Source organism: Lepidochelys kempii, chromosome 10 (assembly GCF_965140285.1).
Source record: "Lepidochelys kempii isolate rLepKem1 chromosome 10, rLepKem1.hap1, whole genome shotgun sequence".
In the NCBI taxonomy this organism is placed as follows: Eukaryota; Metazoa; Chordata; order Testudines; family Cheloniidae; genus Lepidochelys; species Lepidochelys kempii.
In genome coordinates, this window is record NC_136389.1 from 3,585,606 (window position 1) to 3,597,882 (window position 12,277).

At 54.8% G+C, this 12,277-nt stretch overlaps 1 protein-coding gene across 7 annotated transcripts in view; it reads right to left on the reverse strand.

Annotated features, from left to right (window-relative positions):
• TRAF7 (TNF receptor associated factor 7) overlaps positions 1–12,277 on the reverse strand; it is a 47,421-nt gene that overhangs the window by 1,174 nt on the left and 33,970 nt on the right. For all 7 annotated transcript variants that reach the window (XM_073361690.1, XM_073361684.1, XM_073361686.1 and 4 more), the window contains 13 exons: positions 11,170–11,353; positions 10,273–10,407; positions 8,974–9,191; positions 8,079–8,152; positions 6,835–6,883; positions 6,415–6,542; positions 4,667–4,749; positions 4,106–4,145; positions 3,246–3,362; positions 2,469–2,591; positions 1,508–1,627; positions 971–1,102; positions 40–159 (listed from right to left, as the gene is read on the reverse strand). In XM_073361690.1, coding sequence (XP_073217791.1) covers positions 40–159; positions 971–1,102; positions 1,508–1,627; positions 2,469–2,591; positions 3,246–3,362; positions 4,106–4,145; positions 4,667–4,749; positions 6,415–6,542; positions 6,835–6,883; positions 8,079–8,152; positions 8,974–9,191; positions 10,273–10,407; positions 11,170–11,353 — 1,523 coding nt within the window. The remainder of the gene's footprint in view (positions 1–39; positions 160–970; positions 1,103–1,507; positions 1,628–2,468; positions 2,592–3,245; positions 3,363–4,105; positions 4,146–4,666; positions 4,750–6,414; positions 6,543–6,834; positions 6,884–8,078; positions 8,153–8,973; positions 9,192–10,272; positions 10,408–11,169; positions 11,354–12,277) is intronic.

Genomic DNA, 12,277 nt, shown 5'->3' on the forward strand with positions numbered 1-12,277 from the left:
GGGAGGAAGCTGCAGTGGGAAAGCTCAGGGGCGACCGACCTTAACAGTGCTGTCCACAGCGCCGGAGAAGAGGCGGCCCCTGGAGACCGCGAGCGCCGTCACACTGCCCTGGTGCCGCAGCAGCGTCTGAGTGCAAATCATGTTGTCCATGCTCCACACCTGGAAGCACATGCCAGGATGGGTGAATGTGAAGCCGGGGACCGCAAGGCCTGTCTTCCCAGGCACCAAGGGGGCTCAGAGGAGAGGGTTCTGGCCACGAAGGGAAGGAAACAACCTGGGGGTGCGAACAACCCGGAGAATTCTCCACCCCCAGCCTAGAGGCCTCCCTTGCCCTTCGGTGACCTGTGGTACTCTCCCAGGGACTCGGGTTAGTTATGGGAGCCGGGCCTGGGGCACTGAACTGAGACAGTGTGTCTGTGCGTCACCATGTCCCAGCTGTCTGGGTATGGACATGGTCCCAGCACCACATCATCTGCCTCCCTCTCACTCCTTCAGTTCAGCGGCACAGTGCCCCACAGCCACGGGTACTAACCCCAGCTCTCCCGAGTCCCAGGCCAGAGCCAGACTAGGCTGTATTGAACAGGTTCTGTGCGGCTCTGCACTGTGGCATCACTAGTCACTGTCATCGGGAACAGCAGCGCTCTGCAGCCTTGTTTGGGGGCTTTCCAAACATTAAGACACTGCAGCTGCTCCCATCACACAGGGCCGCACCTAGCCCCGTTTTACAGCTGAAGGGCCTGAGGAACACACAGCGGAGTGGCCCAAGACCCCTCACTCCCAGTCCCCTCCTTACCTGACACTGAGAGCCTAAAAGCAAAGGAGTGCTATAAGACCCACGGGCTGCAGGTGGAGAGGGAAGGGTGTGAGGTCTACATGGGGACTAGCCTCCCAACGCTGCTTCCCCCTCAGCCACGCGAGCTGCACCTCAGGAGACTCTCCCCCGGCTAGGCAAGGCCACGGCAGCACGTACCCTAAGAGAGCGATCGTACGACGCGCTGAAGACTTTGGTTTGGTCCGGCGTGGAGATGACGGCCAGGGCATACACCGTCCCCACGTGCCCGGTCAGCGTGCGCACCTGCTCCTTAGACTCGATATCCCAGACCTGAGCGAGGAGAATAGGAGAGAGACGGCTCAGCGTGACGAGGCACCGCAGCCAGCGGACAAGGGTGCAGAGCAGGAGAAAGCTAGGCCAGCGTCCGGGATTACAGGCACCGGAACTGCACTCAGAGACGGTAACAGCATCCTCTGACTGCCTGGCACCCCCAGCACCGAGAGGGTGGGTCTCAGGCCAGCCCCTAAGGAATGGGAAAGCACATTGCCTGGATAGCCCATCTCTCATTCCCCAGGGAGGCTCCGTCAGCCCGCTGGGCAGGAGGGAGGTGGGCCTGTTGGCACAGCAGATGCTGGGGATATCCTGGGCATGGCTAGCCATGCTGTGCCCCTGTTCTGCAGGGAGGGAGCGGCAGGGCTGCACTTCCTGCCCCGTCGCCAGACTCTGTGTTCTTACATGGATGAGGTTCTCGTAGGTGCCGCACACAATGTGATGGTTGGTCACGGCGATGGAGTACACGCTGCCTCCTGACGTCTGCAGCACATGGACACACTCCAGGTTCCGGATGTCCCAGATCTGAAACAGTCCCCGCCCAGGTCAGCGTCGCCCCAGTGCAGCAGCCCGGGCTCAAGAGGAACGCGCAAGCCGCAGAGCGGTACACTGGATTCCTCTCAGTGCGTAGCTGGAGGTGCCTTTCCAGACCGGCTGGAGGGCCCGTTGGGGCCAGTGGCTCTGAACCAGGCAGGGCCAATGGGTCAGCAACAGGTGGAAAGGCTCTTGGCCAAGTTCCTAGTGAGGCATGAGCTGCACCACTCCCATAGCCAGCGTCTGACAGGCAGCAAAATACAGAGCTGGGCCCAGCAGAACCAGCCTCGAGCCTGGTTCTGTCCCAGGAAGGGAAGGGGAGGTGGCCCCAATGTCACAGGATGGGGAGGGTGCTACAGCAGAGCCGGGCAGGAGCAGTGGGTGCCGGGCACAACGTACCCCAACTTTCTACCACAGTCCAGACACCAGCTGCTAAGTTAACAAGCAGGGACTGGGCCAGCAAAGACATGACTCTTACGGGAACCAAATGCAGATTGACGGTGTTTCTGCAGCCCAGACACTGCCCCTCTTCTCTTCTCGGCAGGAGTGTCCGTCAGGAGAATGGTCCATAATGTCCCAGCAGCTGGAGAAGGGCCACGGCTACCTGGCAGCGTTTGTCTCAGCTAATGCCAAACAGCAGCTGCAGCAGCGTGGACCTGCCAAACTCTGATATGACTGCAAAGCTGGGAACCTACCAGCCACAGTCGCCTGCGTAAGCTCCAATGTGCCAGTGACGTAACAGCTGTGAAAGCACGCCGCAGAGTGCTCCTGGCTGCCTTTGGTTTTGCCCAGACAGGAAGTTAGTGCTCTTGCATGCCATCAGCGTACTTACCTTGATTGTTTGGTAAGACCCACTGTACAGATAGTTTTGAGAAGCCACAAGTGCTCGCACCCAGTGATTGAGACCTGTCAATTCCTTTTTCAGCTTGAGTTCGGTGCCCACGATGTCCCAGACCTGTGGCAGGTGCACACACATACACAGGGATTGGAAAGGGACGCGATGGGTCAGCTTGCACACTGCTAAGCAGGGCCACTGTGGTCAGAAAGACCAGTCCAAATGGCTACGACTAACTCTGCAGGGCTGCTTCCCGCACGAAATCCACCTCTGTGCAGAGACAACACAAGGTCCCCAAAGAGAGTGGAAGTGGGGCCTTGATCCCATCCTGGCCCTTGCATGTAGGGGGAGAAGTGAGAGCGGCGGTGTCAGACACCCAAAACCAGAGGCACCTGAAATCACTGCTCCCTTGTGGCCATCTTGGCCCTGATCCCAGCCCTCTGCTGTAAGCACATGGTACACGAGCCCCCCGTATGGGTTTGTGTGTTTGCACAAGTACACACCAGCTACACACTTGCCCCCAGCCTCCGATTTTTAGGAGTCAACAGAAACAAACAAGGCTCTTCAGGCAGCTGCTCCAGAATCTGCTTGCAGCCTCGGCGGCAGGGAGCACTGGCCGTCCTTCCTAGTGTCTGCTCCCCCTAAGCTCACGCTGCAACGCTAACCAGGCCACGTGCCGACATACACACACAAGGCCAAAAGAGCCTTTTCTTGCCGGCCAACTTGGCCCCAAATGGCCACCCAACCCCAGCAGGTGCCTTCTCAGCCCCCTACCTTAATGGCTTTAAGGGAGCCACTGAACAGCATGTTGTGTGAGGAGACCAAAGTGCAAACAGGATTGTCATGTGCTCGGATGGTGTTCACCTTCTGCAAGGTCTGAATATCCCAGACCTCAAAAAGGAAGACAAAATTGGTTAGGGATTGGCCTGCTCTGGAAACCCCCTGCAGTCTCCCCTCTCGCCTACCTGCCCTGGAAATACCCCCCCGCAGGAAAACACAGCAAGGGCAGTTGTCACACAGGAGCTATTCTGCTGGGTGGGTGATAGAGGGCAGCCGTGCCCAGAGGATCTAGGCCTCTCTTTACAGCCCCTCTCTGATGGGCGTAGGTTCGGCTGGAGGGCTCCTGCGTGGGACTCTCATCCCAGACACTAACACAGCCTCTTGCTAATCAGCCAGAAGAAGTGGTGAGCATTCAGTGGCTAGGGGCCACACTCCCAACCCTGGCTGGCCACAGAAGCTGGAGGTCTGGTCCCTCGTGTGGCAGGCCAGAGCCTTCCCAGGAAGCCACTGCTGGATTAGAACTTGTTACTTATTCCAAGCTACGTATGGTCATCCCTGAGCCAGTCCAATGCCCGGGCCTCCTACTCCCTGCACTGGGGGGTCTAGTCAAGTCTAGGACACTTGAAAGACACAAACGCCCACCTTTTATTATTATAAAACCCAAACAAATTCATCCCTGGGATGGGGAAACCACACGCAAGGGATTCAGTTGTTCTCTCGCTCTCTCAGGCCATTCCCAGCCAAGAGGACATTTGAGGTGCTGCTTTTCACAGGCTATTGTGCTCTAGCAGCCAGGGGCCACCCTGTAACCTCCCACGTGCTGATTTGTAGCCAGGGCGGCCCCACATACTCACAATGATGGTGCAGTCAGCAGAGCCGCTGTAGAGCTTGTTCCTGTAACGTCACAAGAAAATGAAAGGGCGTCAGCAAGGGAGAGCCACCTATGGGATTTCAGCTGTCCCTGGGGCTCTGCTCCCAGGACACAAAGGTCAGAAACAGGATTCTCGCACCTTTCAGACCCTCCTCACCCCACCCTTGCCTGCTCAGAGGAAAGGAGCCGGTGCGACACCCCCCGCCCCCCAACAAAACACTAGGCTCATCATCTCCCAGACGGCAGGGCTGGTGCGGCTGTGGTGAGCGGGCGTTGGGACGAAGGGGCTTTTCACTCCGATGACCTGGCCCATTTGTCCCTCTGGCTTATTAAAAGGGGAGATCTGGGATTCTGGCCCCTCCAATCCACATGTGTGTAAAAGCCTGGTGCACGTGCTCAGGTCAGAATGAGGAAGGAAATTAACATCTTAGTCCCTCTTCTAATAATTCACTAATTAGGAGAGGCCAGAGGACAGACCACAAGTCTCTCGTCGCAATTCCCCATTTCCCCTGCCAGCGGCACAAAAATCATCCACTCCACTCACCCCTGAATGCAGAGAGCCAGGACAATTCCATCGTGGCCCTCCAAGGTCTTTTGGCACTTGTATGTAGTGCAGGTATCCCACACCTAACAGGAAAGACAAGTTAGCAGGAGATCACATGCCTGCACTAGAGAGCAGCTGGGGATCAGAGCAGGAAGTCAGCTGAGCCAGGAGAGCAGGGAAATCAGTCAGCTGTTTCCTGTGGCATCTGTGCACCCGTTTTCCTGTCTGACCGGCAGAGATGAGCACATCTAGGAAAGGAAATTTCGCAAGCAGGGTCACACTGAATTTCCAAGGGACACCAAACACTGAAATGCAGCCACAGCAGCTCCACAGCGCTAGGGCAGACAACAAACTTTCCTAAAAACCGTACTAAGAAAGTGCCAGGCAATTTCAGCTGATGGAATCAGGCAAACACACGGGTGGTGAGGGCTAGTCACTGCACAGCTAGCTTTCCCTGCTTCTTTTCTCATCACTCCCAGTGGTTGAGCATGAAGAATTTGTGTTCCCCATTATCATTCCTGCTGCATGGGGATTTCAGCTGCTGAGTATTACATGCTATTTGTACAAGTGACCTCAAAACCAACCCTATAGCAACAGCTTTCCATGCTGGGAGAGCAGGACACAGGCAGAGAGAAGAGGGAAGTTCCTGCTAACCAAGATTGGGCCTGCTTTTCTAGCCCGGCCTCCCCGCTTAGATACCCCACCATGCCTACATGTTGGCATTTGTGGCTCCAGCCAATGGAAACCAGGTTTAAAACCACATCCTTTATCTCAGAATTCAAAGTGTTGGGAGAAAAATGCAGACAAATGGAACACTAGGAGTTATGCTTTGCCAGCCTCAGATCTTTAAGCACTTGCCACTTCCCATGCACTAAGGCTTCCAATGCCCCTCGGCCACAGGTCGTTAAGAATTATTACTCCCAGCGTATGGATGGGTAAATAAGGCCCAGATAGATGACCCGGCCAATTGCCATTGGTGCTGAATACACACAGCATTCACTGATGTCAACAGGAGCAGAGAGAGCTCAGCTCCCCTGGGGAGAAAATCCAGCCAACAAGGCCTCAAGTGACTTGCCCCAGATCTGAGCGTCAGCGGCTCAAGCAGGATTGGAACCCAGAAGTCATGGCTCCCAGCCCTTAAATAAATAAACCAAAAAGAACCAAGATTAAACCACGACCGTCTCTGTTTGTGTAGGGTCTATAGGCACCCTGTTTTCTAATAATCAGTGAAATACACAATTCCCAGAGCTTTGCTGACATCCATCCATCAGTCAATCATTGTGACACTGGTGGCTGGCCAGGATAACGTTTGAAACTATTGTTTTGGTGGGACTGTCAGTTTGCTCTACTCAAAAGCAGGACAAGGGAAAGCAAACAATGTCTGTAAAATGGGCACATTTCGTAGGGAAAACCTGGTTTGTTTTTCAGCGTCTAAAAGGGCTTTAGCCACCATGGAAAATAAAGAATTAGCAGCTAAAATGCTGAGATTGGGACAAGGTGTAAACATGAACAGCAGGAGCGAGATCAGGATCAGATTTTCATACGGATCTCCAAAGCCTGTATTTCTCTCCCGAGATGAGACTCGGAGGTCTGGCATCTTCCTGCCGATAACTGAACAATGCTTCCGGCCCAGGTGTAGCTGGGAAGAGCCATTTCAGCTCCAACCTAGGGCTGGGCAGGTAAACTCAGAGCCCAACGGAGGAGTGGGTGGTCCTGTCTAATGCATGCAAATGCTGGGAGGCTCTTACCTTAATGGTTTTGTCTGAGGAGCCACTGAAAAGCAAGTCTCCTATGGAGTAAACACACAGACACCAGACAGGGCCTTGGTGCCCGACAAAGGTCCCCTTGCATTTGAAGATCTGCTGAGGATCATACGCTGTGGAGTGAGAAGAGGCAGGAGAGGGTTAGGGGAATCATGATGCTAAGCCCCGCCAGCACAGAACCGGCCATGGAGCTCAGAGGGGAGGGCTCTACTGAGCCCTCTAGTGACAGACAATAGCTGGAGTGTTACACTAGCCTGAAATGCATTATGGGAAATACACTGAGTCAGCTGATGCTTTGCCGACACAACACGGTTACTGCTCCAAAAGGGATCTGCTGAGAAATCCTAACAACAAGCCTAACGTTCTGGGGCAAGCCGAGGGAGAGAGCATCAAGCGTGTACTCACATCCTAAGATGCCCATGTTGAGGCGGGCGTTGATGTGGGACAGTTCATCCTGAAAAACAAACCAAGCGGGGTTAGGAGCCGAGCAACTGAAATCAATCCAGAGTCCTGGAACTGGCAGGTGCTCCACTAGGCTTCCCACAGAGTCTGAGCCACTGCTTTAATACCTCCCCTACAAACGCTGAGAACTCAAGCCAGCATCCTCCTGACTGAGGACAGGAGCGCCTGGCACTGCCCACCCAGGGGGTTCATTCTCTGGCCAGAGGAAAGTGGAGGTCTGGAAGCACCTTCCTTATAGCCATGCATGTTGTCTCTGCAGAGGTGAGCAGACATCTGCTTCCACACTCCTGTGGGTACAGGGCTCAGCCTGGGTCTTCCCGGGATCAGGGTATGGATATGGACACTCGTACACCTTTCAAAATGCATGATCCTTCCTCTTCCTAAAACTGACACCGGGCAGAGCCAGGCAGTCATGAGGAGCTACTCATTCTGCGGTGCTTTCGAAATCCACTTTACTTGAAAATATTGCAGGGGTGACTCGACAAAGTGCTCTGGGGCCCAGACCTTGCTATCTCCCATGGAGCTGGCTGGCTCTGTGTCAGTCAGGGCTAGCGCTCTCTGTACTCAGCCATGGGGAGCACGCACAGAGCTGGGGTGTGCGCTGCTGGCGGGACGTGTCCCACCTGAACCCTGGCTGGAAGGTGATCCTATCAATGCCCTGAGAAGTGCCAGAAAGGGCTGCCAAGGGCCTGCTACATGCTAGTACTAGACGGTGATTGTGGCTCTGCACAATTCTCCTGCCAGTGGTAAGAGAGAACCGCGGTAAAGACCCAAAGAACCAGCCACGCTTGTGGCAGGCCCTGGGCCGATCCCTGGCTGCAAAGAAAGGCCCAGAAGTGCTAGAGTTCTGGGCAAAGCCCTGGCTACTTGCAACAAGTGTCCTGCTGGGCTGTCCACTGGGGCCAGATTCCAGCTGTGCTCTGGAGCCCTTTGCACCTGGCACACACAGGGATCCCTGCCTGGCTACGACAAAAACAAAACTGGGGGCGAACAGAGCCAATGCGGAGAGAATTGGATCTTGGCCATTTTGAAGCCCTAACCCGGGTCTCCCCCGCCCAAGAGAAGAGAAGCTTTACAGGTACATGCTGTTAACCCTTTCTTCACCAGAATCCCCTGCCAACCAGAACCACTGCTGAATACAATGGACAGGCTCCTCCACGCCACCCTGTATCCTGCAAAGGACTCACGTTTAGCATGGAGGCATCCCGGCGGAACTCCATCAGGTCCTCGCTCAGCTTGCTTTGGTTCTCATCCAGCACATCTAGGGCGACAGAATGGCAGGTCTGTCAACCCCAGGGCCGCCTGGCCAGGAAACTCACTCACTGTCACAGGGTATTTGCACAGATAATGGGTTGTTTGTGTTACATTTGTCATGACCCTGGAAATACTGCAGTTACCTTACTGAAGGCTGGGGTTGAACTAACAGAAATATAAACACACTGGTTAATTGGGCCCCGGGTCCAGGGTTAAACCCCGACTCCCTTTTGTGTCTTTGGCTGACGTTCACTAACCAGCAGGAACATCACTTCTTTGTTCTGGGGTATAAGAAGCAAGGCTTGTAGATGTTTCTCTAGCTGAGCCTTTTTCGTACCCCTTTGGAGTTACTCCACAATGGGAAGGAATCTCCCAGGCCTGATTGTGCTGTGAGTATTTCGGCCAATGCTTACAATTGTGTTGCTGTTAGGATATAAAATGTGTGTGTGTGTGTGTGTGTGTATATGCCTGTACTGATATTTGGATGTAATTAAGACCCAGTGGCCGTTGGACTAATAAAGAAACACTTGTGTGGAAGCTGAGTCGTGGTAAACCTTAATAAGGGACTTTAAAATTCCCAAGGGAAATTATTTCCAGCATAAGAACTGATGGATCAGGCCCCCACCCTGCAGACCCAAGAAATCCAGGAAGCTCCGAAGATCAGCTGAATTTTGGTTGTTCAGCCAAAAGGAATCCCTGACCCTCCTGAGGTTTGCCCACAGCTAGTTTTCACTATGGTGTGAATGGAAAGTTTAAACACTTGACAAACATGACCACCTAGCTGTAAAGCCCTGAAGGAGGAGCCATGCCCTTGGCCTGGAGACTCACCAAACTTGAGCTCCAGGTTCTTCTCCAACTGGTCAATCTTCTCTGAGAGCTTGCCCAGCATTGAGCGCAGGAAGGCGATTTCTTGGTCCTTCTGAGCCATTGCCACCTGCATCTCATGGAAGCGGTCGTCTGTCTGCTGCAGGAACTCCTTCAGCCCCTCAAACTTACACATCTCCAAGTGAGTCTCATAGGTGTCTTGATTTCCTATGAACGTACACCTGGAGGGAAGGGGGAGAGATGAAGGCTGGAGTGAGGCTCTGTTGGGAGGGCCTAGTGCTCACTGGCTCCTGGGCTGGGCATTTAGACAGCTACAGGGCGAACGCTCTTGCGCCCCACTCCCCTCTGGAGGGATCTCTGTGGTGCTGCAGGGCTTCCACTAAGGGCTGAGGTGCCCAAAGGCCAGTCATGGCTGCAGCCACCCCTCCCCTGTAACCACAGGAGAAGGCTGAGGCTGAGCTCTGCACCTGAGGAACTTGCCCAAGTAGGCTTTTGCGATCCGTCTCTCCAGGAAGTTGCAAGAACAAGCAGATCCCAGGCAGGATCCAAAGTATTATGTCAGTGCGCGTGCTCTGCGAAGGCCCTGTCCAGCTGCTGTTAAAGTCAAGGGGCAAGCTCCAGCTGGCAACGGGTGCTGGCTTGGGCCTCATGCATGCACCCAGGCTTCTGGCAAATTGCCGAGGCTGGTCTGTGCATTGCAACTGTTCTAGCAGATCCAAGCTCTGCAGTCATACATCAGGGGATGGCCCCATGATGGGGAGTCTCCTCACACAACAGCCACCTTCCAGCAGAGCAGTAGAATCTATTCCTCCACCTCTGGCACTGGGTCCTAGCCATGCCAGTGCCCTCAGGTCTTCTGTCCTGCAGGCCGGGCACTTCCCAGACGAGGAAACCTTCCTGTCCAGGGATTCCAGCACACAGAGCAGCGGCCTCAGCTGCACTTCCATTATCCTTGTATCAGTTCTGCCCTGGACAGATCCTGCCAGGCTCTCTAGCAGGCTCTCCTGCTGAAGTCTCCTCAGGACACTCCCGAACGGCCAGCAGTGGTCACACCTGAGCAGCGTGCGCTATGCTCGCCTGTGGGGGAGCTCAACGTGCTCCCTTCTGCAGACCTTCTTGGCCACGGAGAGTGAGGCCAAGCGCCAGATTCGGTCTCAGGGCCCTGCCCAGCCCTGGGCAGAGCTGCCTCTAGCCCAAGGACCCGGTGTCTGAAAGGCCATCCAGAAATGGAGTCAAACCACCCTAGCAGTGAGGGGCCCAGCCAGCTCTCCCAGTGCCAGTCCCCGGAGCCCCACGGCTTACCCGTATTTGGAATGAGGGCACTTTATGTGTTCGCACTCTTTGAGATGCGCCTCCAGGTTCATTTTCAAGAGAGGTGGGCAGCTGGGGTTATTGGGACAGCGAACTGGTCTGTAATCACAGCTGCTTTCGTGATCTCTGTGCACACCGGGAAAGGCACAAAGGAGAGAAAGTCACCAACATGCAGAGAGGATGGGAAATGATATGGCTTGACAGGGCCTGGAGCAAAGCAGCCCTTACGAGAACTCCGGCTAATCAAAACCTTCCCCATCTCTAGATACACACTTGTTCAGACGCTGGAAGCTATCTTTGAACCTCTGTTTAACCATACGGCTGTAATTGGTGGAGGATATACAGGCCACGTATGTGGCCAGCACCAACTTCTCCAATTGCATCCGTCCTTCCACAGATGGCTGAAAGGGCAGCTGATCAACAGCACCCAACAGCTGAGGACATGAAGCAAATTAAATGCTGTTGGGGCAGGGGGCGGATTAGGGAGGCAGGATGGGAATTCCTCAAAAGGGAATCGAGGTAGGGTAGTGGGTTTAATGCCCCCATCTCTTGGAGATCCCGTGGTCCTTGTCACAGGTGGCCAGAGCCTCAGTTTTAGATCTCAGCTGAAAGGCATCACATTCAGCAGTACAACATCCCTGTGCAGGGCCGGTTGGGTCAGTTCTGACACCCGCTACTGCAACACAGCGCCCCCTAGCGCCTCACTAAGACAGAGGCGAGGGCGTCCCCTCCTGCACCCACCCCATTCCCAGCAGCACAGGGCTGGACAGAAGGACCATGGGAGCAGAACTGTTGCAAGGAGCCATATAACTTTGCAAACACAGAGCAATAAACCAGCAACAGAGGCCCCGCCCCGGAGAGTCCATCCTCTGGTCACAAGGCACTTACTTCCGGGCGCTCAGTTTAATGGTAAAGGGGCATCCGTGGGGGTCCACCTCGAAGGCAGCGGGCTTGCTGCTGGCGGCGGGCCGGCAGCCATATTTACAGTGAATGAACAACTCCCCTATCTGCTCGGCCACAGCAATATTGTTAACAACCACCGTCAGCTTGGCGTTGTCCACTGGGCACTTCTCTGAGAGGGAGTGGGGAGGGGAGAGAGAGGTGTTCGTTAAGACACTCCAAGTGCAGAGGGGCAGCTGGGCCTCAGAGGGCCAGTTTTCAATGGTGTTTGTGCAGGTTCTTTTCTCTAAGACCTCATCTATGCTGGGAGTTAGCCCTGACTTCAGCCCTCAGAGCCAGCTCCTGGAACAGCTGCATCAGTGCAAGCCTCTAATGTCCACAGGGGAAACCTCTAGTGTAGCCATTTGCACCAGTGCCGTTTCCTCAAGTGTCAAGCAGGCGTCGGCTGCATCAGTGCCACTCACTCAGCCTGGGGCATGGCTGGCTGTGATCACCACCTACCCCAGGCACGAGGGAGAGATCTGCAAAGAGCCCCAGGACCCTGGAGCACAAATCCCAGTTATTTGAGGGGCAAAGGGGGGAGTGCTGTTCCAAAGTCACTGAGTCAACAGAGCAGTAAACCCGACTGATTTGTGCTAGGCATCTTTCCCACCTCAGCTCCAGGCACCTCTCTGCTGTCTCAGTGGGCAGAGGTGGTGGGGTGGGGGTGGGAGATTTCTTTTCTCTCTCTGTGTGCAGAGAATACAAACATCTGCACCTCAGCTCTGATGAAGAGGGAACAGATGCTTTTCCACACACTGCTCTGGTGCCTTTGTTCGCTGGACAGACCCCAGAGCAAAGAGCCAAAATCACACCTATGAAGCCTCCTGCTTCAGAGCCCTGGGGTGGGAAGGAGCAGACGAGAACAAGGCGAGGTTACAGGGAACAATCAGCAGATAATTGGGGGGAGCCTTCTCACTTGAAAGCCAAACATCTTTAGGCAGAATGAGCTGCTGTTTACTCAACCCCTCGGGGAGCCTTCTCTGGACGAGGGGGAAAGCCCAGCAATCAGCATGGCTGGGCCTTGGGCTGGAACAGTGCCTTTCGTGTTCATGTG